This window comes from Cariama cristata, unplaced genomic scaffold (genome assembly GCF_000690535.1).
Source record: "Cariama cristata isolate BGI_N322 unplaced genomic scaffold, ASM69053v1 scaffold20682, whole genome shotgun sequence".
In the NCBI taxonomy this organism is placed as follows: domain Eukaryota; kingdom Metazoa; phylum Chordata; class Aves; order Cariamiformes; family Cariamidae; genus Cariama; species Cariama cristata.
This window is the reverse complement of record NW_009602420.1, coordinates 60,286-83,814: the sequence shown is the minus strand read 5'-3', so window position 1 is coordinate 83,814 and position 23,529 is coordinate 60,286. Positions and strand designations below refer to the sequence as shown.

Genomic DNA, 23,529 nt, shown 5'->3' with positions numbered 1-23,529 from the left:
TTAATTTTCTAATTTCTCATAAGGTACCTAGTACCCTGTGAATAAAGGCATTTTGCATTGTAAATCAATGCCGCAGCCTAGTATTACGGAGCATAAAGTTACTGTCATGGTCAAGAACTGTAAACCACTGGTTCTATGCTTCAGAGTAATTGACTGCCTCTTAGCACGTTACCAGGTCCTAGTCAGAGTCTAAAATTTCTAATTATTTCCTTTTTCCTTTCTCCCCAGTACCTAGCAATAGGACAAGAGGAAACGGTCTCAAGTTGCGCCAGGGGAGGTTCAGGCTGGACATTAGAAAGAACTTCTTCACTGTTAGAGCCGTTAAGCATTGGAACGGGCTCCCCAGGGAGGTGGTGGAGTCACCATCCCTGGAGGTGTTCAAAAACACATTTAGATGTGGTGCTTCCAGTCATGGTTTAGTGGGTTTAGAGGGTATGGTGGCATCAGGTATACGGTTGGACTTCATGATCTTTGAGGTCTCTTCCAACCATAATGATTCTATGATTCTATGATTCTTCTCTGAGCCCCTCTGTGGCTTAAGAAACTGGGTTTTCTCTGAAACTAGCTGAGACTTACTCATGCATTGCTGCTTCATCAGGGACTGGAGTCAAAGGACTTAAAATCCATTGCAGTCCCTGTGCCAGGAGCTTCCTGCTGGCCAAGGACCATGGCATGCCTGAAGTCAGAGGAGACGTTAGGCAGAGCATCTTCTCGAAACATATGCCAAGGAAGTTATTTCGCTTCCCTCAGCCCTACCCTCCCTTTGTTTGATGCAGAAGGTAGGAAGACGGCACAGCAATAGAGAGGGTTTTCACTCAGAACATCTCTCCATGCTCTGCAGCTGTTATTTTAAGGAAACACAGATTACATTTGATAAATGCTAGCAATGCATGCTCTATGTGATAAATGCCAGTCAGTTATTCAGGTTAAAAGCGTGTACTTGCTGCAAACTATACTTTCTCACTCGGAGGTTGAAGTGTAATCTGTTTTCCTCCTCCTCTTTCCAAGTTGTCCTTTATAGGATTGAAGACTGTGTTTCAAAACTGTGAATTTTAGGAAGTGGAATGCTGTCTCGGATGTGCTTATTTCAAACAAGTGCTTTGCATGCTTATCCCACTAGAAAGGAACAAAAATTAGCAAGTACTTTGGGTGCATTTACATAGCTGGATTTTAGTAAAAGCTGTCTGTGTAATTAAACTTTTTTAAAATAAATTGAAATTTTGATTTGTTTCTGGAACACATCAAAAAATGTTCAACCATGAATTTCATTCTCTTTCCTCTGTCTAGAATTCTACATTTTCTTTCAGATTTTGTTCAGACTCATCTGGCTTCATAATTTTAGACCAAAATAGAAAGATTTTGGATAAAAAGCTAGAAAAACAGAGTTAAGACTTGCGTCCCAGACTACATAGTCAATATACCTCTAACCTTAGACATATATTAGTCCCGATGTCTTCAATCTTGAATCTTAGCTGAAGTGAGCGGATCTGTCTTGTGTTACTTTAGGAAGTGAATAATTTTAAAGAAAATGTTAACTGCTGATTGTTTTTCAGTGAAATGTAAAAGTAGGTGTATACATGCATACAATTATAGGCTGTTCAGAAGGTCATCCTGCAGGAAACAGTGGAGTGAACACTTGCCTTTTAACAATAATGAAGAAAATAAACAGATACATGGTTTTGGTTTTTCTATTCACTTTCAGGAAAGCTCACTTTTGGTGAAAGCGTTGTGGTTAAATTAGACTGCGCAAGTAAGTAGTCAGGACATAAAAAATTTACAAGAAACTGAAAGAATGTTGATGCTTTACTATGTGAAAATTCTTATGATCTTATCAAATGTAATTAAATCAATCCCATTGTGTATTTGGGCCACAGATTCAGTTACTTTGGAGGGCTGTGGAAATTAAGGTCTTAAAAGGATTTCAATAGTGCTTGTTCAATGTCAGAAGAACCATGTTTTTCTTATGAGTTTATAAACATGAAAAATGAAGATTAACTGTAACCGGGGGCATAAGGAACCTGTGTAATTTTTTTCCCCATATTATCTTTTGTTCCTTATTTCCCCTGAATTTGCCTCAGAATGATAACTTTTTTTTTGTATCATATGTTTCTATGTTGACGGCCTGGCATAGTTACTTGCTATAGCAGGAAGAGTAGAGAGGCACTGGCAAGGTGTTTTCAACTAAAGGTTGCATTTTTTTCCCCCACATTCAATGGCAAACCAAAATTAGATTTAATAAAAAACTTCCTTTATCCCACTTTCAGGTGTATTTAATCTGGATGAATGCCTACTCCTGCACTTTCAAATTACTTGGATGCTCATACCCTGTTAATAATATCTACTCAGTCCAGCAGTAAAAAAGGCCAGGAACAAAGGACCCTACACAGCCAGTGTTTGTATATGGTTACGGATCAAAGCTGTCTGGGATTCATATTGAGAGCTGATCCATTGAGGGAGAAGTCTAATTGGTACTTAGCTAATTTTCTGAGCATGTGTGCACTTAATAGTATTCAAAAGTGATGTTAAGCTACTGCTTGAAAGGAAAGGCAATTGTAAGAAATGGCAGAAGTTTTCTGTGTGGTTGTTTTTTTTTCCCCAATATTGCTCAATGCCTTATACCAATTTTCTTTCTTTTTTTTTTTTTTTTTTCAGGAGTACACTCAGAATACATTCATCATTCTGTCAGGCTTGACCAATGAACTTTCTAAAAACCCAAGGATATTTTGAAAGGTCTCTGTCCAAATTTCAGTCAAGGGGTGCATCTTAACAGAAAACATGTGTTACACTGTTACCTGTGACTAACATTTTAGTCCTTCATTATACGGTTAAAATCTGCCGGCAGAGAAAGAGAAGACTTCTTTTGTTGGGACTATTCTCACTGGTGGAAAAGAGCTGGCATCCGCTCATAACATGAAGCCCTTTGAGAAAAGCTGGTTACTTCTACTGCTGCCTGTTGTACTAAGAGTTGTATGCTCCTCCTTTATTAGTGTCAACCTTGGGGTGAAAGTGATGAAGGGACAGTCTGTCTTCCTGTCAGAAGAGGACCTCAAGTTTTCCATCCCCAGAGAGAAGGATGTCTGCAAAGTAGAAGTTGTGATTAATGAGCCAATAACACAGAGGGTTGGGAAACTAACTCCACAGGTATTTGGGCTCTGTCGTGCTGCTCTGAGTGTCCACATGTGCACAGGTGTGGGAAAAATTAGAAACAGTTGCTTTATTGATTTTTTTTTTTTTTGAGTATTGACTGAAAGGCATGAAACTGAATGGTCTGTGATATTCAGCCTTTTGCTAAAAGTAGCCAGCTGACAGAGAACTGCATCCCTGAAATCCAAAAGCTGAGCTCAGTAACACAAGTGCATAAAAGTGAGTTTGGTCTCCTTTCACAAGCAGAGAATAGGTATTTCAAAACTTTTGGTTAGGAGATATCCTCCAGTCTCTCAGCTGCTTGTTTTTCTACCATGAGGATAATCAGTGCCCCCCAAGGGAATGCATCGCCAGCTAGAGCATTTTGCATTTTAGTCACGCAGCCACTACTTAGGGAGCAATTATCAAAAAAATCAGCACATACAATAAGCACATTGTGTACACCATTGTTTGCTCTGCTCTGCAACAGCTAAATTGCTAGCAGATGGCAAATACGTTAAAAAAATGTTTTCTGTTAAAATTTCAAGCTTGTCGGAATAATGAAATGTATTTCACATATCACTGTTCTGCTACCCATTTGCCTTACAAACCTCCCCACTTGAGTCATAGCATGAAGGACTTGAAAGTAGTTGACATGAAGATGTAATGGTAGAGATAGACGATGAATGATTTTAATGAACCAGAACCAAACAGTTTTTGTCTGTTTTCAAAAAGTTTTGTTTATTGTACCATACAGCATATACTTCTATGTTTGTATACGTATATTGTTTTGAACATCCTCTCTGAGGTTCCTGGTGGTCTCTGCAAAGACAAATGCAGGAGAACTAGTCTCAATAGATTTTTCAAAGCTTCTGGCTTGGTCATTATCACTATTTTTGCAGACCACTGATGACTACTTCAACTGAACCAGCACTTAGAAGGAGCAGAGGCACACCAGGGAAAACAGGAGGTGATGAGCGGGGCAGTGTGCAATCTCCTCTAGAGACTAGCCCCAAGAAGTGTGCAGTGCCTCTGCTGAGACTTCCCCAGGGCTTGCTCTCTGTCAGCACAGGGGCTCTGACTGTAGTCCCTCCACTCCACTTCCCCAGTCTAGTTTGGCCCGTGAGGAGAAAAAGAGAGACTTACATGTCTCATTGCTGGCAAACCTCTTCTGTACACAATCTGGTTGGCTGAGCGAGTGACTTTGCTTGTGATTTCTGCTTCAACCTCTACGTGCAGTAGGACCCCGGTATTTTGAAAAAGCCACTTTGTTCTTTCTAACCTGACACGCTTCAAGCACAGGGTCAGATCCAGTTTTACAGAGACTCCAGGAGATGTGTATTCACTATACCTTATTTTCCAAGATACCTAGGGTCCTTGATTTTTCCCACTCCCAATCTCACCTCTGTTAAGTGCCCATCCTTTCTTGGCCCTGGTGTGAGCCCAGGCAGCCGCTCTTGCAGGTTGCAGGCACACCTCATCTGAAGGGATGAGCTCTGCTGGGCTCCAGCCTGAGGTACCAGGCTGGAGAGGGGCTGTGGCTGCTGGTGGTGCCCAGGATACCTGCCCTGGATGGCTTCTGGCCTGAGTGCCCTCCCATTAAGAAAGGTGCCTTCTCTTCTCTCCGTAGCCATGGGGAGGTGGGAGTGCCAGAGACACACCACCATTAGGGGTCCCCAAGGGAGACTGCCAGAGAGATAGGCAGTCTGGTTATCTTGTCGTATGTCCTTGCTGGGAAAGAACAAGACAGCATGTGTAAGCTGAGGGCTTCAGTTTTAAATGACAAAATCCTGAGCTAGACACTGAAAAATGCTGCCTGACCTTTCCTTTCACCATTCCTGAAAATAGGTGCTAGAGTCCACCCCCCCCCCAGTGCCACTCATGAGCTTTCTACCAGGAAATTCTGTAGCCAGAAAATGTCTCTGGTCTGATCTGTTTTACTGCCATTAAAGTGAGTAATGCCCTAGGAATGTATGACCATTTAATTATAAATTGTAATTGAAAAGCAGTTGAAGTGGAAAAAACCAAAGCTCGGCAGTAATTAGGAAAAGATTTAGAACTCCTTTGTCTTACCCAGCAAATTTATAGACAATTAGAGTTGCCTGTTCATATAAAAGGAAAACATATTAGGAAACCTAAAACAGATGTTTCTTTTTACAAAGCAGATTGTGTCTAATACACATATAAAATTACTGTTAGTCAGTGGTGACAGATGTTTGTGGAAAGGTCCTTCATTTTCCATCCTCTTGTTATCAATTAAAGATGCAACTAATGTCATCTTAGAAAGAAAGAAATTATTTTTTTGATATGATAAACCGTCTCCTCTGCTGTAGGCAGTCCCCTCTGACATGAACAGAGATGCATCACCTGAGCAGCCCTACTGACTTTGAGGGGTCTACACTGATCTACATCAGTGAAGAATCCCACCTTCAGTGTATAGCATGAAACTATTGGAAGCTATAATATGACTGGCTTTTGTATATAATGTACCTTTTCATTTCTTTAAGGTAACACACCACTTAACTACTTCTCTTACTTTTTTTTTTCTTTTTTGTAGGATATCACTTAGGACTATCTAATTAATTACTTAACTATCACCTTCCTCTATGTTAGCTTGTATTAAGAAAGAAAAGACATTAAATAAGAAAAAGACATCTTTGCTGTTTGTTAAATACTGAAAAATAACAGAACACATCTTTCTATTACATTTGAAAAAAATACACCACAGAACAGCCACAACATAGTCAAAAACTTCATGATACAACAGCAATTTTGTTTTTCATAAACTGTTCTTGCCCTTCCTTTCTAAGCAGTCCCAACAAATAAAATCAATCATACTTTCCATAACACCCTATATTACAGATTATTACAAGATTATTTTAGTCAATAGGAAGAGTGGTAAATCCATGTATATGGATCTCATAATCAACCAAAACATTACCTTAAAAAAAAAAACCCAATACTTTGTACAGTGTGCTTCTTGATGAAAGTTAAAAGCAGACAATGCATTTAAAATCACTAGGAATACAGAACAATTACTACATAGCTTGGGTATCAGAGAATAACTGTAGTGGAAGTGGACACTGCCAGTAATAAAGAAAGATGATAAACTCTAATATTTTTCCATTATAGAAAGGTGAAAGTTCTAATTCCATGTAATGTCTAGAAAGAAACAAAGGTCATTAGTTCTTATATCCTATAGTGTCAATCCACAAAGCGGTCATGATGTGCTTCAGTTAACTACGCATTAACAACTAATTTAGAAATTAAAATATTACTTTATTTTTACACTGAAAGTCAGAGCATCCAAAAAATTTCTCTATGCATTGCACTTTCACTCAGCTTTTCAGAACCTCACTAAAACGCCCCTTCCGTTTCACCATCCTCCAAAGTGGTTGGGGAAATGTAGGTAATTCAGGTAAGCCCCTTCATTTTCATGATTCTTTTTGGTGTATTTTAAGAAAGGACTGGCAGTAAGAAATGACCTCTTCTTTCTGCAGAAAGATGTGCTTTGTCAGTCAGCGGTATATGTATATCGGTCCATATTAGTTATGTTATTAGTTATTACCTACCACATTAGGTCTGTTAGTGAATGCTGAACAGATTTTAACTTAGTCCATAGAAGTCCATAGAATCATATGTGAATACTGCCCATAGAAACTGAATCAAAACCACATTTAGTTTTACAGTGAGACACTCAGGAAACACAATGATTCGCTTTTGCCTTCTTGCTGACAAGAACATGTCCCGTCTCTCTGTAGGTATGAAACATGAATATCCTTCATCTACACATGGGCTCTGTAGGGGTTCCCTGTTATCACAAGGACAACATAGACATGATCTTATAAATGTTGGGAGCTTTCAGCTGTTAAACTCTATAAAGAAACACAGCTACATGGGAATTGTCATTTGCCAGACTTGCAAACTGGCATATGTGAGGACATGAAAATCGTATGCCCCAGAATCCCTTCTCCAAAGAATGGGTGTGCAAGAACTTTACAAAGCAATCTTTTTTTCCATTTGGGTCAGGCATTTTTCCTCATTGCCTTACTATTGCAAGTCAACAAACTATTAAATAAAACAATTGGCCTGAAACAAGTGTCTGGCTTAGATACTTAAACTATGGTCAGCCAGCTTTGCCAATTTGACCTGTATCAGGTATGTCATAAGAGTTAGTCTCTTTTGAATTAGCTGTTGGACACAATATAGAAATTCTCTTGCTTTTATGCTATGGGATTATACTGACATTGGGGCTGGATGTTGGTATGGCACAGAGATGACATCTGATCTGGTAAAAGGCTACTGGTACAAAGTCAGTATTCCAAAAATATATAACAAATCCAAGCAAGCAAAGTTTCCAACAGAATTGTGTCACTAGATCATAACTTTGTAGTCCAACGGTAGTGGCCATAAAGCAGGATTTACCATATAATCAAGCTACCACCACAAGCAACTTTAGAAGCTAATAAATCTAACATTATACTGCAGGAACTGCTGGCTTTTGAGATCCACTGCAGTTGCCCCACTGAATACAACTGCATCCATAAGTCCACCGGCTGCAGTGGTAGAAAAGTGCGTGCTCAAATTATTCATTGCAGTGGAGGAGGAACTTGGTAGCCTGAAACAATCACATTTATATGCCCATTCCCTTTCTGATAGCATAGTGCCAGCAGCCCCACACTACAGTCGTTGCTCTGACTCTCACTGGGAGATGACAGAACAGGTGAATACCTAGTCATAGAAATAAAGTACAAATAAAAAATTTCCTTAGTGTGATGCATTCGTGACAGTGGGAGAGAAGCGGAACAGAAGCCATGAAGTTAAGAACCTTGACAGTGTTGTACTAGTCTATTCTTTCTCCTTCATAGGTTTTTGACTGTCACTTCCTACCTAATGAAGTCAAATACACCCACAATGGTTGTCCGATTTTAGATGAAGATGCGGTCATGCTTAGGTTGTACAGGTAAGCAGTGGTGGGAGATCACACTTCATTGTTATGAGGAGCACAGCTGCCCTCAGGAAGACCAATCAGTCCATTTTTTGTGGCAAAAGCATGTTCTGCTGTACATGTCGTAAGTACTTAGAACCAGTAGCAGCATCATTAGTCAACAAGTGACCATCTGTTTACAGAAACATTTCTCACAATGTATTTCAGATATGCTCAAATAATGTGGTTTTTGGTGTCAATAATATTATGTATTGCTTGTTTATTACAGAAAACCAGTGATTTTTCTTTTTATCATTGAAAGTGACAAGAGTGCTTTCAGAGCACTGCATGTTCTGTGCTGCCCTGTTGATAGGGACACAGACCCTTGTATATACACAGCAAGTAACCTCTTCCTTCGCACAAGCACCCTTTTTACAAGTATAAAGTGGGCAGCAAGGTCTGGCACCTCATGGTCTCTTAGCGATCTGGAGTTTGAGGGCACATGAGAGAACGAGGTTCAGGTAATTCAGTTTAGAAGGTGAGGCTAACGCCAAACTCAGAAAGCGACATAAGATGGGATGAAGAATAACTGATTTCCTTCTATCACCTGCAGGTTTACAGAAACTGAAACGTTTGTAGAAACATTCACTCTCCATGTACAGTTACTTGAGCCAGACTGTAACATCATCAAAATGCGCTCCCGTGCCCTGGAGGTCCCTGAGTACTATGGTTTGTCCAGGGCAATTGACAAGAACGTCCTCACTTTTGACTATGACAGGAAGATAAATCTGGATTGCACCATTTCTATAGCCTCTTCGGAAACCCACCTGCCTGCTTACGGCCAGCTCATCACCAGGGAAATGCAGCAAGAGCAGCTTCGTGGAGATCGGCCACAGAGCTTCTTTCCTGGCCCTAGTATGATGTGCTTTAGTTGTTTGCGTTAGCAGGTTCAAAGAGATCCAGCAGATTAAGTCTGCAGCAGTGGGTTGCTTCAGATGTGCTGGGTAAGAGTGGGTCATGTGAAGTTTAACAAACAGCTTGAGCTATCATGGAAACTGAGAGAGACATGAAGTTTGTGTGTGGCACAACGCAGATCACAGATCTGGGTCAGTAATCGCCTGATTGGAGTCTGGTTTTGGCTTCTAGGCATGTGGACCAGTGTGATGGCTTTGAGAGTGCCAAGATTCAGTAGAAAGAGCACAGAGACTTGTTTGAGGCAGCACCTACCCAAGAGACCAAGAAAGGTTGAAGTTGGAAGATGCTAGTTGAAAACAAAATCCTGTAGGCAAAGTTAAGTCAGGAAAGGAGTCCTAATTCTTATCAGACTGGCTTTTTATCAGGGTTAGTTTAGCTATATGGACAGGCCTTCCAATGCTGGTTTCTGCTCCAGTAACTGTTTCACTATTGCTTCTGTTGGGTTACAGAGCACAGTCTGGGTCAGCAGTGCAGAAACGGGAGCTGCATGCTGGGACGAGGAGTTGTTCACAACAAAAAAATGAGCTGTGAAGAATTTCTGAGGATGGGGATTAGATACCAGCACCTTGACCCTCCCTCGCCTGACACCGATTATATTCCTGTGAGGTTGGATCTCACAGACAGCAGAAGCAAAACTTTGCACAAGGTAGTCTTTTACGCAACTTTACAATGTCTGATTGCCTTTCTGGTTTTCAAAAAATTTCAGTTTGTTGCTGCTTTTCACATTCGAAAAGAGATTGTGAGCCTGAAACTTTATTCAGTTCTTAAAATGCTGCCAGCTTGGTAAATGAAACACATTATCTCCATGCCTCTATGCTTAGATCATTATGGCTACAGAGAAACACCTGTGGTTGTTTACCAGCAGACATAAGTAGTTTAGCCTGAAAGCAAAATTAATTCTGGCATAATTCCACCTTTTTTATAGAGTATGATCTGCACTGACTTCAGCATATAGAGCAATTAACAAGTTAAGAGCTGTGTGAACATATTCAGTTAATAATAATTAATGGCTCGTGCACGTTTCTGTCAGGTAAAGTCATTCATTAAACTCGCATCAAATTAAGCAAGTTGTTTCAGCCCAATATTAAAGACACAAATAAGATTAGTGAACATGGAAAACCATTTCACGTTTTATTTTAATATTTACTTTAAGCATTTTCTCATTAAAATGTTTCAGTTTTTCTGTTCAGAATAATTATTGCTTTAACATGTACCCCAATTAGCTATGTGAAGGTAATGGAAATTGAATTTATTTTGTCTGCTTCACTTTGTCCTTTCAGTTGTCTCATTTTTTCCTGTTGTAGACTGAGTATGCATGGCTCCCTGTTCAGATCAAAGGTGCTGTTCCCAATCAAATACCCAAAGCTGCCCTGAAGGCAAAGTTCATCCTGGAAGTAGATCAATTTATTTTAACCCCTATTACAACCACAACCATTGATGCTGAAGACAATGAAACTCCAAAGTCCCTGCTTATATTCAACATTACCAAGCCACCTCCGTGGGGCTTCATCACTCATCTATCCGATCACACAAAACCTGTTGGCTCCTTCACGTGGAAAGATCTCAATGACATGCTCATTGCTTATCAGCCTCCAAATAACAGCCATACAGAGAGGAGGAATTATGAGGTAACAGTGTAATATATAACATTTGCCGTTTTTCACCTCCTTAAGATTCATGCATTCATATGTAATGGATATTCTTCAGGAAAAAAAAAAAAAAAAAGATGTTTCTCTAACTATATGCAATGCAGCAGCAGAGGTAAAATATTTCACTACTTTCTTCTGTGACTCATCAACTTAACTGTCTAACACAAATCAGATATTTGATGCTCACTACTTAAGAATGTCTTTGCACTGAAGGATTTTTATCCCTCTGACTGAGAATACCTAAACAGGATTTTTTGGTTCTGTTTTTTTTACTTTTTTTTTTTTTTAAGTCTTAATTTTTATGAGGGGAATGGGGGAATAACAGTACTTGTAAATCTACCCAAGAGCCTTTGGAAGGATCAATGGTGCCTTTTCCAGACAGCTTTTTATCCCTGTGTGACAGTACTTATCCCTGTGAAATGCGGAGAGGTGATATATTTAAAGTGATGAAAGATGGACCAGCTAAATGTCAGGATTGCCATTTGATCTTGCAGCAGTTCATGCTGGGAGTAGTAAAAGCATGTCACTAACATAAAGAACATGATGTAAACCATGACAGCAGGCTGGTATCTGCAGGGTCTGGAGTAAGTGAATAAGTTAACTGTGCCCATCTATAAGACCAAGGCTGCAGGAATATTTTTATGTTTTATGGGAGCAAAGAGAGCACCCCTTCTACCTTTTCCATGTTGGCTGTAAGTCATGTTTATCCCTCCAGATCTGCCACAGAGTGCTGACAGTGAATGTCTCAAACTTTGAGTACAGGGTTACTTAATTTTTTCAGTACCCAGCACTGCTAGGTATCTTGTGTAATTCAGTAGTGTCAGCACTCTGAGAAATAAGCAACAGTCTTAAAAAGGAGATATAAGAGGAAGAGAAATGAGTTAAAGGAGTGTATAAATGTGCTGATAGTTATAAAATAACTGTCTGATGAGATAGTTAAGCAATAACCCAAACAAAAAAAATATGGTTGGTACTAAAGTAATGAAACTGAAGAAACAGAAAATCAGAGCAATGTAAGTTGGGGAAAGGGTGGACTGGAAAGCAGAGGAACAGTAACAGTAACTTTGGCACCTGATGCTGTCAAGGCCTGTCATTTTTTAACCTTGACTGTCACAGGAACCTTCTTTCTTTCTGTTTCCTTAGTATGAGAATCAGTCATCCTACCAAACCACCTGCTCTTTAAGTGCCTCTTCTCTGTTCTGATTTCAGCATTGTTTGACCGCAATTTCAAGAAATTGACATTTCAAGAGTTTGAAAAGTTTTTTTAAATTTTTTTTTTCTGTGTCAGTCCATATCTTTTCTTTCTTAATCGTTTTTGGTCCTACATATGTCAAAAGAGCGGGAAATGCCCCTTCCCCCTTTTATTATTACTAAAAAAAAAGCCCTATGTTAATTGCTGAGTTAATTGTACCCCAAACAACAGTGAAAATGCTTATCTTTCCCACTAATTTCCACACATTGCAAACTAACTTTCCCAGCACTCACTGTGAAGAGCACAGAAGGCAGATACTTAATTTAGTGCAGAACCTCAAAGGCTCTTTTTAGAAGCTAAATCAAGTTTCATTTGTTAACATATTATCGGAAGACTTTAAGATCTCTCAGGAAAGAACACCCATATATGTTTTGAGGTACAGCTGTTTTTCAGGATCTGTTTTTTCAATAAATAGGTCATCTGTTTTCACAACAGGTGGAGTTTAACGTTCATGACTTCTACTTTGAAAGGAGTTTACCGATCACTGTGCATCTTTCTATCAGAACAACAGATACAAACGCTCCTCGAGTTTCATGGAATACAGGTGAGATTTCTTTTCCTCAGTTTATTTTGCTACAGAATTAATAATGTTTTGGCACAGACATTTGACAAAGCTCTAAAATTCAGCTTTACACCTGGAGTTTAAGGATCATTAAGCTGAGGGAGTGTTTTCCCTTAATCCATTTTGAGGGGAACATGTTACAACAACTTGAAAAAATCTTGAGATTTAACTGGAATGAATAATAAAGAAAAAAGACATTACAGGAATATCAAATGTATAGAACATTTTCTTCAAGAACGAACTGGACTTAAAAGAGTACAAATAGTAAAGATGAATATGTGCTGGAATAAGAGCAGTAGGGTAGCATGGGGGAAAGACTAAGGCTTGTTGGTATTGTTTAAAGTGGAAGATTGCAAAAATGAACAACTAGAAAGAGAGGGGATGATACACCACCAGCCATTGAAGCCTGAAAACCTTATGAGGTTAAGGCTAATTCAAACAGATTTATAATGCTTGCACTGGAGAGGGGACAGGCTCTCCCATTTACAGTGAAATGTACATTGATATTTAAACATCAAAAATCAAAGGTATAAGATCAAACACATCTTCAAGCTAACACCAGAGAAAGTGCAGTCTCCTCACAGTAGAAAAGGGAAGGAGCTGAGAAGAAGAGGCCTCATGTCTCTCAGAGAAACGTCACCTGAAATAACTGTTGGAGTAAAAAGAAGAGATACTGTCCTCCATCATGAAGATCAATATATATTTTAAAATTCAGACTCACTAAGGAAGTTGAGTGTCCAGTTTCAGAAATTGTGAGATTTCAAGTGCAATGCTCCAGTTTATCCACATGTCCAGAAATGTGCTTAGCTAGTCTACCAGAAAATTGGGAACCAGAATATGTTATTTCTCGGAAAAAAATTCCTTAAAGACAATTGACTAAGGCAAGTATGTCAGAATAAAAGCTGATATAAAAGTTTTTAAGCTGGCCTTGAAATGTGTATTACAGGTAGGTATGTAGATGGAATTAAACATGCTTTTTATCGTGACTGTAAAAACCTTTAGAAAGGTGAGATGCTGACAGTCCTTAATGTCACAGATGCTTTGGTGAAATAATGCTCTGCTCTTTGCAGGCCTCAACCTCCTGGAAGGGCAATCCCGACCGATCACTTGGGAAAACTTCCAAATTGTAGACAATGATGACATCCAAAATGTTCGCTTGGTCACAGTTGATGGCTTACAGCATGGGCAGCTCACAATGAGAGGTAAATCATTTCAACTTGAGGGCCTGGAAACATGTTCTCTAGTGACAACTGGTTATGATAACATGATAGTCAATAAGATGTTGATAGAGCCTGTTGCATGTCACTCCCTGATGAGGCCTGCCAGCATCAGAGCCAGATTTACAAGGGAATGAAGGTGTGGAAGGAAGTACTTGGATGCACAGTAAGAAATTAAAAACTTCACCAGCTTTTCATAGCTTAGACACTTTGCAAACAGTGTGCTTACGCTGTCCACATCCTTAAATGGAAGATAATTGTAAGTCTGGCAGTTTGCCTGCACACCATTTTCGTTCGAAAATGAAATTGGTTCTTAGTTTCTTCAATGGTGTTGAATTCAGCCCAAGTGAGCTAATGCAGCTAGTAACAGCGTGCAGTGGGCCTGATGCTGCCCTGTCTCACCAAGGCTAAATGGGGATGGGATGGGTAACTCCTCGAGAGACAGTGCTGCAGTGCCACTGCAAAAACAAGAGAAATGCCAGCGCAGCTGTATATGGCTCTGTGTTGCTCAAATGAAAGAAGAAAACCCATGGCATGGGAACACATCTTCTGCAGGTTTCCCTTCCTGAGCAAAGACCAAGACCCTTGCTGGCACAGGAGCAGGAGGAAGGCTTGCCAGCGAGCCCCACTCCCTCTGCTGACTGGTTTCCTCAGCTACAACCACGGTAGACACAGGGATTAAAACAAGAGTATTGAAAAATTCACTATTTAAACTTTTGCTTTCTTAAGGTACGTTTACATTCCAAAGCTGAAATTTTAAAGAAATCAGGTATGCTTTTACTGAGCAGGCATGACCTAGGTGAAATGCAGTCTCTATGTTTTCACTCTTACATTTTTGCTTGAAGATGCTAAGGAGTGCCGAGTGATTTTCATTTTTTGCCAAACACAGACAACATTTGGATACGGTTGTGATTTGCTGGCAGCTTTAAGGCTTATTTCAAAAAGTGGCAATTAAATTAGATTTCTAATTTGTTAGCCTTCTGCACTGTCAATATCACTGATTTTGCTTTGCAATCTTACGCGTCAGCACAGTGCTGCTCTCTTTGGGAAAACGCTTAGGTCAAAAAAGTCACTCTGCTGTTGGCAGAGTGGAAAGATGCTGCCACTATCAATGCTGGATTTTTTGGTAGTTAAATGTATTCATGTAAAACACATAGCTTAGCAACATAAAGCAACTATTTAAAGAAAAGGGGAAGGTGGTATTTATAATTTAGTGGAAATAGAAACTATTCAGAAATATGTTTCATCTCAGGAAACTACTGCCAAGGAGTTCAGCGTCTGCACGATGATCCTCTTGTAATGCTACAAAGAGAAACCCTGTGGTGTCAGCAGTGCTGGATAGGCTCAGCCCCAGAGAAGGTGTGATGGGGGGGCTGTGCAGCCAGGCAGGGAGCAGGCTGCAGGTCGCAGAGCAGCAGACCACCTGCGCCCGCAGAAACACGCAGAGCCCAGGGCCCGTCTCGCAGCGGCAGTCCCATCCTTGCATACAGCCCTCCGGGGTTTTTCAGCGTCCTGTGGGCCAATCATGCGTGGATATTTCTTCTCCAGTGACTGTGCCTTATTCTCTTTTGTGTGTCTGCGTACGCACATGCAAAGGAAACCATCACCACAATTTTTGGCGATTGCCTTTTTTGTCTAGCAATTACCAACTGTTGTTCAAATTTTAAAGGAAATCTCGGTTTTAGCCCTCCAGCTGCACTGTAACTCTAATGCTGCTGGCAAATGGTCGGAGCCACTGCCCACTGAATCAGTGGAGGGATTCCCATTAACTGTGGTGAACAGTGAATCAACCCAATGTTTTGAATGCTCTTTTGTTGGGTTTGGTTATGCCAGTATTAGAGCTAAAAGAAAGCCCTGAAAGAAAGAGGTAGGTATGGCATTGTTCCCCGCCTTCCGTCACCTTTAACAGGTTTTTGTTTGGTGGTGAGGCAGTTTGCCCATAATTCTCTTCAAGTGAGGAGCAAAGGGAGGGGGTGGATGTCTCTGCTGATGTTATTCAGCATGGAGGGCAAAAACATATTTTCCTTGGAGGCTCTGAGGAGATCATCTCTTCCGACACCAGTTTGCAGCTCTCAAAACCTTTAACCCGCTTAAATATTTGTGTGTGTGCATAACATGCCTTGTGAAGCAGAGGTGTAAAATGGTTTTATTATAGACAGTAACCTTAATATGCGGAAAAAACAAGACTCACAAATGTTATTTTATTACTTGCAATGAAATGCTGAGCTGTAACTATAAAGCATTTGATGCTTAAAATACATGCAAAATGTTCTGATAAGAAAGTAGAGGTTGAAATTAAAGCGGAAACAGTCGCACTTTAAAATCCTTGATATCTCCAGTTATCTTTCGTGCAATGGACATTTGGAGGATTTTCTCTGCTACCACAGCTGCAAATTCTGCATTCTTACAAACTGTTCTAAATTCTACAAACTTGTTTCCAGTAGGTGAAGTTATGTTTGATTTTTCCAGTTAGAAATGTATTCTCCTTATCTCTCCCTTAATAACATTCATATTAGTGGAAGGATTCTCTTCTGGGCTGAATTGCATAGTTTTTATGCATTTTCTTCCATTATTTTGACAGGAGGAAAAGGATTCATATTCACAGTCTCTGACATTCAGGCTGGAGTTGTTCACTACCATCATGATGACAGTGACTCTACTAAGGACTTTGTTGTATTTAGGATTTTTGATGGCCCCCACAGTATTCGCCATAAGTTTCCAATCAATATCCTCCCTAAAGATGACAGCCCTCCATTTCTTATCAGCAATGTGGTCATTGAAGTTCATGAGGGACAGACGATCCTGATCCAGGGCTCCATGCTTCATGCTTCTGACATGGATTCCAGTGATGATTACATACTATTCAATATTACCAGACCACCACAGGCTGGAGAAATCCTGAAGAAACCAGGACCAAACCTGATAGGTAATAAAACATATCCACAATAGCACACTTTTCCTTGTCCCCTCCATTATTGACTACATTAAATGTTAAAATTAGACAACCTATTTTGGCTTAGGACAAATCGTGGCAGATTTAGACTTCTTTCATTATACTGTACATCTCCACCACTAATTAATATTGGTCTCTCCACCAGGTGAGAACACAATTTATCCCATAATTCTTCCATTCTGAGTCTATTTCCCTACTATACCTTTCTCTTCCGGAAAAGTTGGGCAAGTCAGGAGTTATTTTATCTGCAAGGATCCCTGACAAGTTCAAAGCTATTAGATGATGCTAATGACGCTAAAAGAGGAAGAAAGCTTTCCCTCCATTTAACCAAACTCAGAAATTCCTGTGCTAGACTGCAGAGGCTGCTAGTCCTGCAAATTCTCTTTCGTCCTCTGAGCAAAGCTTTAGGCCCATTTGCTGTGTTCCTTCATTTTTTTGAATGATCTTTAAGTGACATAGAAAAGGAGTTGATGATCTTTGGGAAATGTGGAAGACAACGACATAACATTTCAAAGGGCTTGCCCTAGTTAGGGTGTGAAAGAGGACAGTTACTTGCACAGTTAACGAATAATTTTAATGAATTATTAAAATCATGCACTGTTCAAAAGAAGATATATTCTTCAATTCAACAGGGTATTCTGTCAGCAGTTTTCTTCAGAGGGATCTATTTAATGGAATAATTTACTATCATCATTTGGGAGGAGAAGTATTTGAAGATTCCCTTGAGTTTGTGCTGTGTGATAGCCATGACCCTCCCAATCTCTCAGTGCCACAGGTATGAAACTGAAGCATCTTTGGCAAAGTCCTGCATTTTTCCTTCAAATGGCTGATGATTTTACACCTTCTGACAGACTTTAAAATCAAACTGGTATAGATCTTCCCTGTTTGCCATCACCATGGTCATCACCACAAATAACGTTCTTCAGAGGTAGCTCTTGTTCTTGATTTCCATGGGGTAATTCTCTCTGCCTGGCTGCAGAGAAACAAGTCCATTGCAAAGACTTTTTCCTACACTGTAAAATTAAATGTTGAAAACAAATTCAATTTGGAGATAGCACAAACAAACTAAACAGCCCTCCTGAAGTTAACTGAGAAAAGAGTATGTATTTCACCCAGTAGTCAAATCTACTGGATTTAACTTTGCTTTTAATTTAAAGGGAAACTGCTAAGATTCACAGGCTTTGATTTTACTGTTGCATACTTCCATTACTTGTATGTTAATGATATGGCATGACAGCCACATCCTATATCTCATATTTCAGTGATCCACTTACTTCTGTGTGTGCACGTCTGTAAACAGGTGCTTGGACACTCTCTTATTGAGAGGAATGACTGCTGATTTTACCGTCTTCCTGATTCCAGGTGATGATGGTGCACATTATCCCTGTGGATGATCAGCTACCCAGAGAAGCCCCAGGAGTGACCCGTCACCTGGTTGTTAAGGAGACTGAGATCGCTTACCTAACTAAGAAACATCTCCACTTCATAGATGTGGAAGAGCAAGACAGAGAACTCACATACACCATAACCACTTCCCCATTTTTTTCTTGCACGCACAGGTAGGTGTGACCTGCCATACCTTTCAGGTGGGACAGGGCAAGGAGCCATGCAAGAGGAGCAGCTTCAGTGGCAGTAGCATGCTTGTGTCTCAGGTTCCTCATCTGTTTGCTTAAAGTGCAGGTGACAATAGCTGGGTGCAGCTCTCCTGTTGATGATTCAGTGTCAGCTAGAGCTGAAAGCAACAGGATAAGACACAGAGTAATAGTAATAAAAAAGTGTCATTTAGGAACAGATAAGAACAAGGAAAGCACCTGAAATATTTTCTTTCCTTTTGTTGGACTTGCATTTTACACTAGCCTGGGGGATCCTGTGCAGCCTTGAGCACAAGTCGCAGCACCTCTCCTAACTGATAGAGTGGGGCTGACGTGAGCCTGCCCCAGACTGAGACAATAGGTGCTACAGCTTTTTCTAGGATATGTATTGTTACTGTGGCACTGTGAAGGACTCCTGATCCTGGACCAGGAACCTGTGGAGCAGAATGCAGACAGAACAGGTTATGGGGGCAATAGGGCTATGGGATGAATAGGTGTAGTAGCAGTTTATATGTCATTTATGTTGTTTCACCATTTGGTAAATTCACGACAGCGTTGGTAACAATTTGCTATATAGAAAAGTTTAAAACCCAGCCTTTGTATGGTTTAAGCCGAAGATGAACACTTTCAATTTTGACCCCAAGCAACAGAAGATCAGTATGCAGCTGGAGGAGAGCAACGCTTAGGCTGTTGCCCTATTCAGTCAAATAGCCACATGGTTATCCAGTTTGCTGGTTACTGCTGTTGGAAAGCTGGCTTGCTGGAAACTGGTTCATTTCAGAAGTTTGTAAGATGAATAAAAACCAGAAATAATTTATTTTTCTACATAAAGATACATGCAGCTGTGTAAGTAATAACAATGTCATAGACTAGACTTGCAGGTGGAGTAAATGGTATCTGGGGTGTGTAGAAACACACTTGTAGCAAATGCAGAGCTTGCTTATAAGGTATACAATGATTTTTCATAACCATCCTGAAAAATATTTCTTGTGGTCTGTTTTCTGTGACAATGTTTAAATGAATAACAAGCATAGAAGAAAGAAAAATGTTTTTCCCTTCAACGCAGTTAGGAGCGGGAAGTTAATCTGAAATGCAAGATTGAGCTATGTGACTGTTGTTTTTCCTGTTCTTCAGTATTGCTAACCAGTATGTGACATACATATTTTTGTGCAGCCACTCAGATGCTGGGAAACTGTTTATGGTGGACGCCATCCCCAAGCTGGTCAAGGATCCTGCTGCTCTTGCACTGCGGTCATTTACTCAGGTTTGTTATACCTCATACACTGTTATACTGATACCATAATCAGTTCTGAACAATTTTTAAAAGTTACAAGCATCCAGCTTCTTTTTGACAGGAAAACAAGAGGCAAAAAATGAGGAGCTGTACTATGACAAGGTCTGCTTAAGCAGTTCAAAATTTTGCTAATTTGATTCCAGCTTTTAAAACAAATTTTCATCATGCCTCAGGTCTGACACATGTAAACACAACTCCCCCTCTGAAACCAGCAGGAGCTGCAGTTGCTTAGGGTAGGCTGAATTTGGCTCCAGCACGTTGTTAAGAGGAAGGAAAAAACTACACAAAATGTGGAAATGAGGCCTTGACTCTTTCCTGCTTGTTCTCAGCGTTTCCACTGATAGACATGATACAGGCTGGAACAGGCCTTTTTCAGGATTTTTTTGTTCAGTTTTCATGCTTCTATAGCTTGATGGATGTCTTACAAATATTAGGAAAGTGCCCTGGTTTATACTGTGTATAATGGTGGTCATTGCAGTACTATAATGAGAGCTCTGAGCCTACAAATCCTTAATTATGTGCCTAAATGGGTGTCTAGGTGCAAGATTTTGGTGATTACTTTAGCTTTTTTCACTGGCCTGCCCTCCCCTGGGGAGATAGGGTGTGCAGTTTATTTATACTGGTAAGGGCAAATTCAGGTGCTATGGGAGATGTTACATTAGAAGCTATGCTTTGATGAGTTCTTTATTTTAAAGAGACAGTTAAAAAAGGGGCCCTGGGACCTGCATTCTTAAAGGGCTCCATCAAGACGGCAAGGCCATTGCCTCTGTTATCACTTATAAACCGTGTCAGTGTTTTTTGCTACAAGTTTGAGTATTTGAACCTGTAGTCACCTGATCTGTAGCTAAAGATGCATATAATCAAGGTATTGCCAGTAGCTAAGTAGTACATGCAAAGTTTCTGGAATTAATTTTAACACTTTGGATAACATCTAATCCGGGGATGAGAAAGGTTCCTAATTATGGTCCCGAATTATGGCTGTTCCCATTATTTCTTCTTACATGCACCCCTCTTCTTTTTTTGCAGCATGCTGTGAACTATATGAAAGTTGCTTACATGCCTCCACTGCAGGACATTGGGTCTGAAGCTCAGCAAGTCCAGTTTATTTTTTCTGTCAGCAATCAGCATGGAGGCACTTTGTATGGGATCTGCTTCAATATTACAATTCTTCCTGTGGACAATCAAGCTCCAGAGGTAAAGTGGTGGTGAAGGCAAGAGGGAAGGACTTGGAAGTGGCTTTGCATAGAAACAGAAATGCAGAGAGATGTCCTGATCTGACATGGTTGGATATTAGGAAGAACCTCTTCACTGTAGGAGTCGTTAAGCATTGGAATGGGCTCCCCAGGGAAGTGGTGGAGTCACCATCCCTGAAGGTGTTCAAAAAACATTTAGATGTGGCGCTTCAAGACATGGTTTAGTGGGTTTAACGAGCATGGTGGCATCAGGTATACGGTTGGACTTGATGATCTTTGAGGTCTCTTCCAACCATTATGATTCTATGATTCTATGACCGAAATAAAAAATAAATGTTCCACGGGATCAGGGTTTCAGCATCTTGCACGTAGCCTGCATTGGGACTGAAGTGGAAGGTAAAGTCTGGTGAGTGTGCAGGGTGATTTTTTGTGCTAAATAAGCTGAGGGCTACTTTGAGCATCTGAGTGGCTGTACAAAAATATGTATGTCATATCCTGATTAGCAAAACTGCCTCACTCCTCTTTGTGTTGCCTATTGCCCATGGAGGCCAGGAGCCCACGTGAATGGGATCAGGACTGGGCTGCATGTACTAGGACCTACTATTAGGAAGTTTCTTAGGTTTTCCTAACACAGTAGAAAACAGTCTGGCTGTCAGAATTTTGTTTTTTAAGGTGTCACACATCCTCATACCAAAGCAAATTGAAATTGCCCTGTTTGATGTATCTTTGGAACTGTAGTAAAAGAGGGAGTTGAGTATTTCTCTTCCATGCAGATTTTCACAAGCCATTTGAGAGTGGAAGAGGGTGGCCTGAGCCCTGTCACGGAGGGACACATTCTGATCTCTGACGTGGACACGAAACGGGAGCATCTCGTCCTCCTCCTGCAGAGACAGCCTCAGCACGGGGCAGTGGAGCTGGATGGTGTTCCCATGGATGAAGGCGACAGGCTTTCCTGTGAGGACCTGCATGCTCTGGCAGTCAGGTCAGAAGAGTGGCTGTCTTTTCCTCTTGCGGTGGCTGAATCTCTCAGTTGGATGAGTGAAAGCCCTACAGTGAAGTGGTGTGATGTACAGAGGCTATAGCTAGCCGTGCTTACCATCGCACGGCTCTGGCAGAGCTGCTCCAGCCTGAGGTTGCTGGCTGAGCCTCAGGACCACAGCAGTCACTGTGGAAACTGAGCTGTTGTTTGGCCAGGAAGAGGGAGCTAGTGACCATGTCTGGCATAGATAGGGTTCTTTATAAAGCACTGCCCTGTGCAGATGAGGACGCAAATTCTGTGTTCCGCTATGCAGTTCCTGAAAAGAAGGCAATCTTTGCCAGCTTTTTTCTTTTAAGGAAGCTGTGTGCTTATTAAACTTGGTTAGCTTACAAGAAAACTTGTTTTGACACTGATTAACCTAGAGATGAAAATTTTGCTGCTTTATTTGTGGCAATAAAAATAAAATTTGTTGGTTATACAGTTGGACTTGATGATCTTTGATGTCTCTTCCAACCATAACAATCCTATGATTCTATAAGAACAAGACTCAGCTTTCTACATGCACATAGAGTTAGAGTTCCCTGACTCTGTTTCTATCTGTTACTCAAAGAGGGAACCTACCCCAGCAGTAGACACATCACAAGCAGCTAGAACATAGATGGCAAAGCCTCAGTGAAACCTTTTTCCCAGCTGATGTCTGGTTTATCTTGGGGGTTTTCTTCTTGTAGGAGACCCCACAAGCCCTCTGAAGACACTCTTCAGAATGTCTGATCCAGAATCAGTAGTCTTAAATGGACATCCTTGCACAGGGATCAGCTTCTTATATTAGGAGGGATCCACATTGTCTGGCATAAGCAGCAAGCACAGCTTCTTTGTTTGTGTGAAATCTGTGTAGCACTTTTATTTTTCACAGATATCGGCATGATGGCTCTGAGACTCTCACTGATGATGTCCTCTTTGCAGCCTCAGATGGCATCCACTTTGTAGAGTTCATCCTGCAGGTCAAGGTCAGTGTGTTGCATACTGCCTGAGTGTAAGAGTACAAAGCTTGATTTCTGAAAGTCTTCACATTCCCTTGGAAACCGGAAGATAACAGACTTGTTAGGCTTCCATTTCGGCCCTAGCTTTCAGGTTTATGTGGCAAATTTGAGAGGAGATTTGGCTTGTACTAGCTGAAAGGCATTTGTTCTTGCTGTAGCTTGGGTCGTTCTATCTGGAATGATGCTCTCTGTACTTAAATATCGGGAGTGAGATTTCTTTCTCAAACTATAACTATCTAGTTTGGTTTACTTTTGTCTTTGAATTTTAAGAGGCACCCTAATTCAGTTGGTTTCATTTGGTTCATAAGCGAGCTCAATGTACTCTGACAGTGCCACCATTCCGCTGGTTTGGGTTGGAAAGCAATGTATTAAAACAACAGGTTTCCATTGAAATGAAAAATAAAAGATCTTAAATTATTTTTCTGATTAGGTGTTGCCTGTGAATGATGAGCCACCTGTTATGCGAACTGGCCTTGTTCCTGTGCTCCACTGTGTGGAGGGTGAAGAAGTGGTCCTCTCCTCGGAGTACATTTATGCCACAGATGCAGACAGTGATGACATGAAACTGATGTTTACGCTGGCTCGCCAGCCCTACCATGGGGTACTGAGGAAAGCTGGTATTGCTGTGGATCGTTTCTCCCAAGCTGATGTCATCTCTGGTTTAGTCACATACAAGCACACTAGTAAGTGAGTTAAGGACAGAATGAGACTGGAAGGTGGTCAGAGTTTTTGGCAGAAAATCTTAACCTGAATCCATATAATCTTTGCAACAG

The 23,529-nt window shown here is 40.6% G+C and overlaps 1 protein-coding gene across 1 annotated transcript in view; it reads left to right on the top strand.

Moving 5' to 3' along the window:
• Positions 1-667: 667 nt before the first annotated feature.
• FREM1 (FRAS1 related extracellular matrix 1) overlaps positions 668-23,529 on the top strand; it is a 64,010-nt gene continuing 41,148 nt past the window's right edge. Inside the window, exons 1-17 of the mRNA XM_009694763.1 lie at positions 668-779; positions 1,703-1,750; positions 2,843-3,141; positions 7,992-8,086; positions 8,664-8,972; positions 9,482-9,671; positions 10,330-10,653; positions 12,362-12,470; positions 13,559-13,690; positions 16,287-16,631; positions 17,291-17,433; positions 18,021-18,217; positions 19,424-19,514; positions 20,571-20,738; positions 21,511-21,719; positions 22,630-22,723; positions 23,187-23,439. Of these exons, the coding sequence (XP_009693065.1) occupies positions 668-779; positions 1,703-1,750; positions 2,843-3,141; positions 7,992-8,086; positions 8,664-8,972; positions 9,482-9,671; positions 10,330-10,653; positions 12,362-12,470; positions 13,559-13,690; positions 16,287-16,631; positions 17,291-17,433; positions 18,021-18,217; positions 19,424-19,514; positions 20,571-20,738; positions 21,511-21,719; positions 22,630-22,723; positions 23,187-23,439 (3,118 nt within the window). The remainder of the gene's footprint in view (positions 780-1,702; positions 1,751-2,842; positions 3,142-7,991; positions 8,087-8,663; positions 8,973-9,481; positions 9,672-10,329; positions 10,654-12,361; positions 12,471-13,558; positions 13,691-16,286; positions 16,632-17,290; positions 17,434-18,020; positions 18,218-19,423; positions 19,515-20,570; positions 20,739-21,510; positions 21,720-22,629; positions 22,724-23,186; positions 23,440-23,529) is intronic.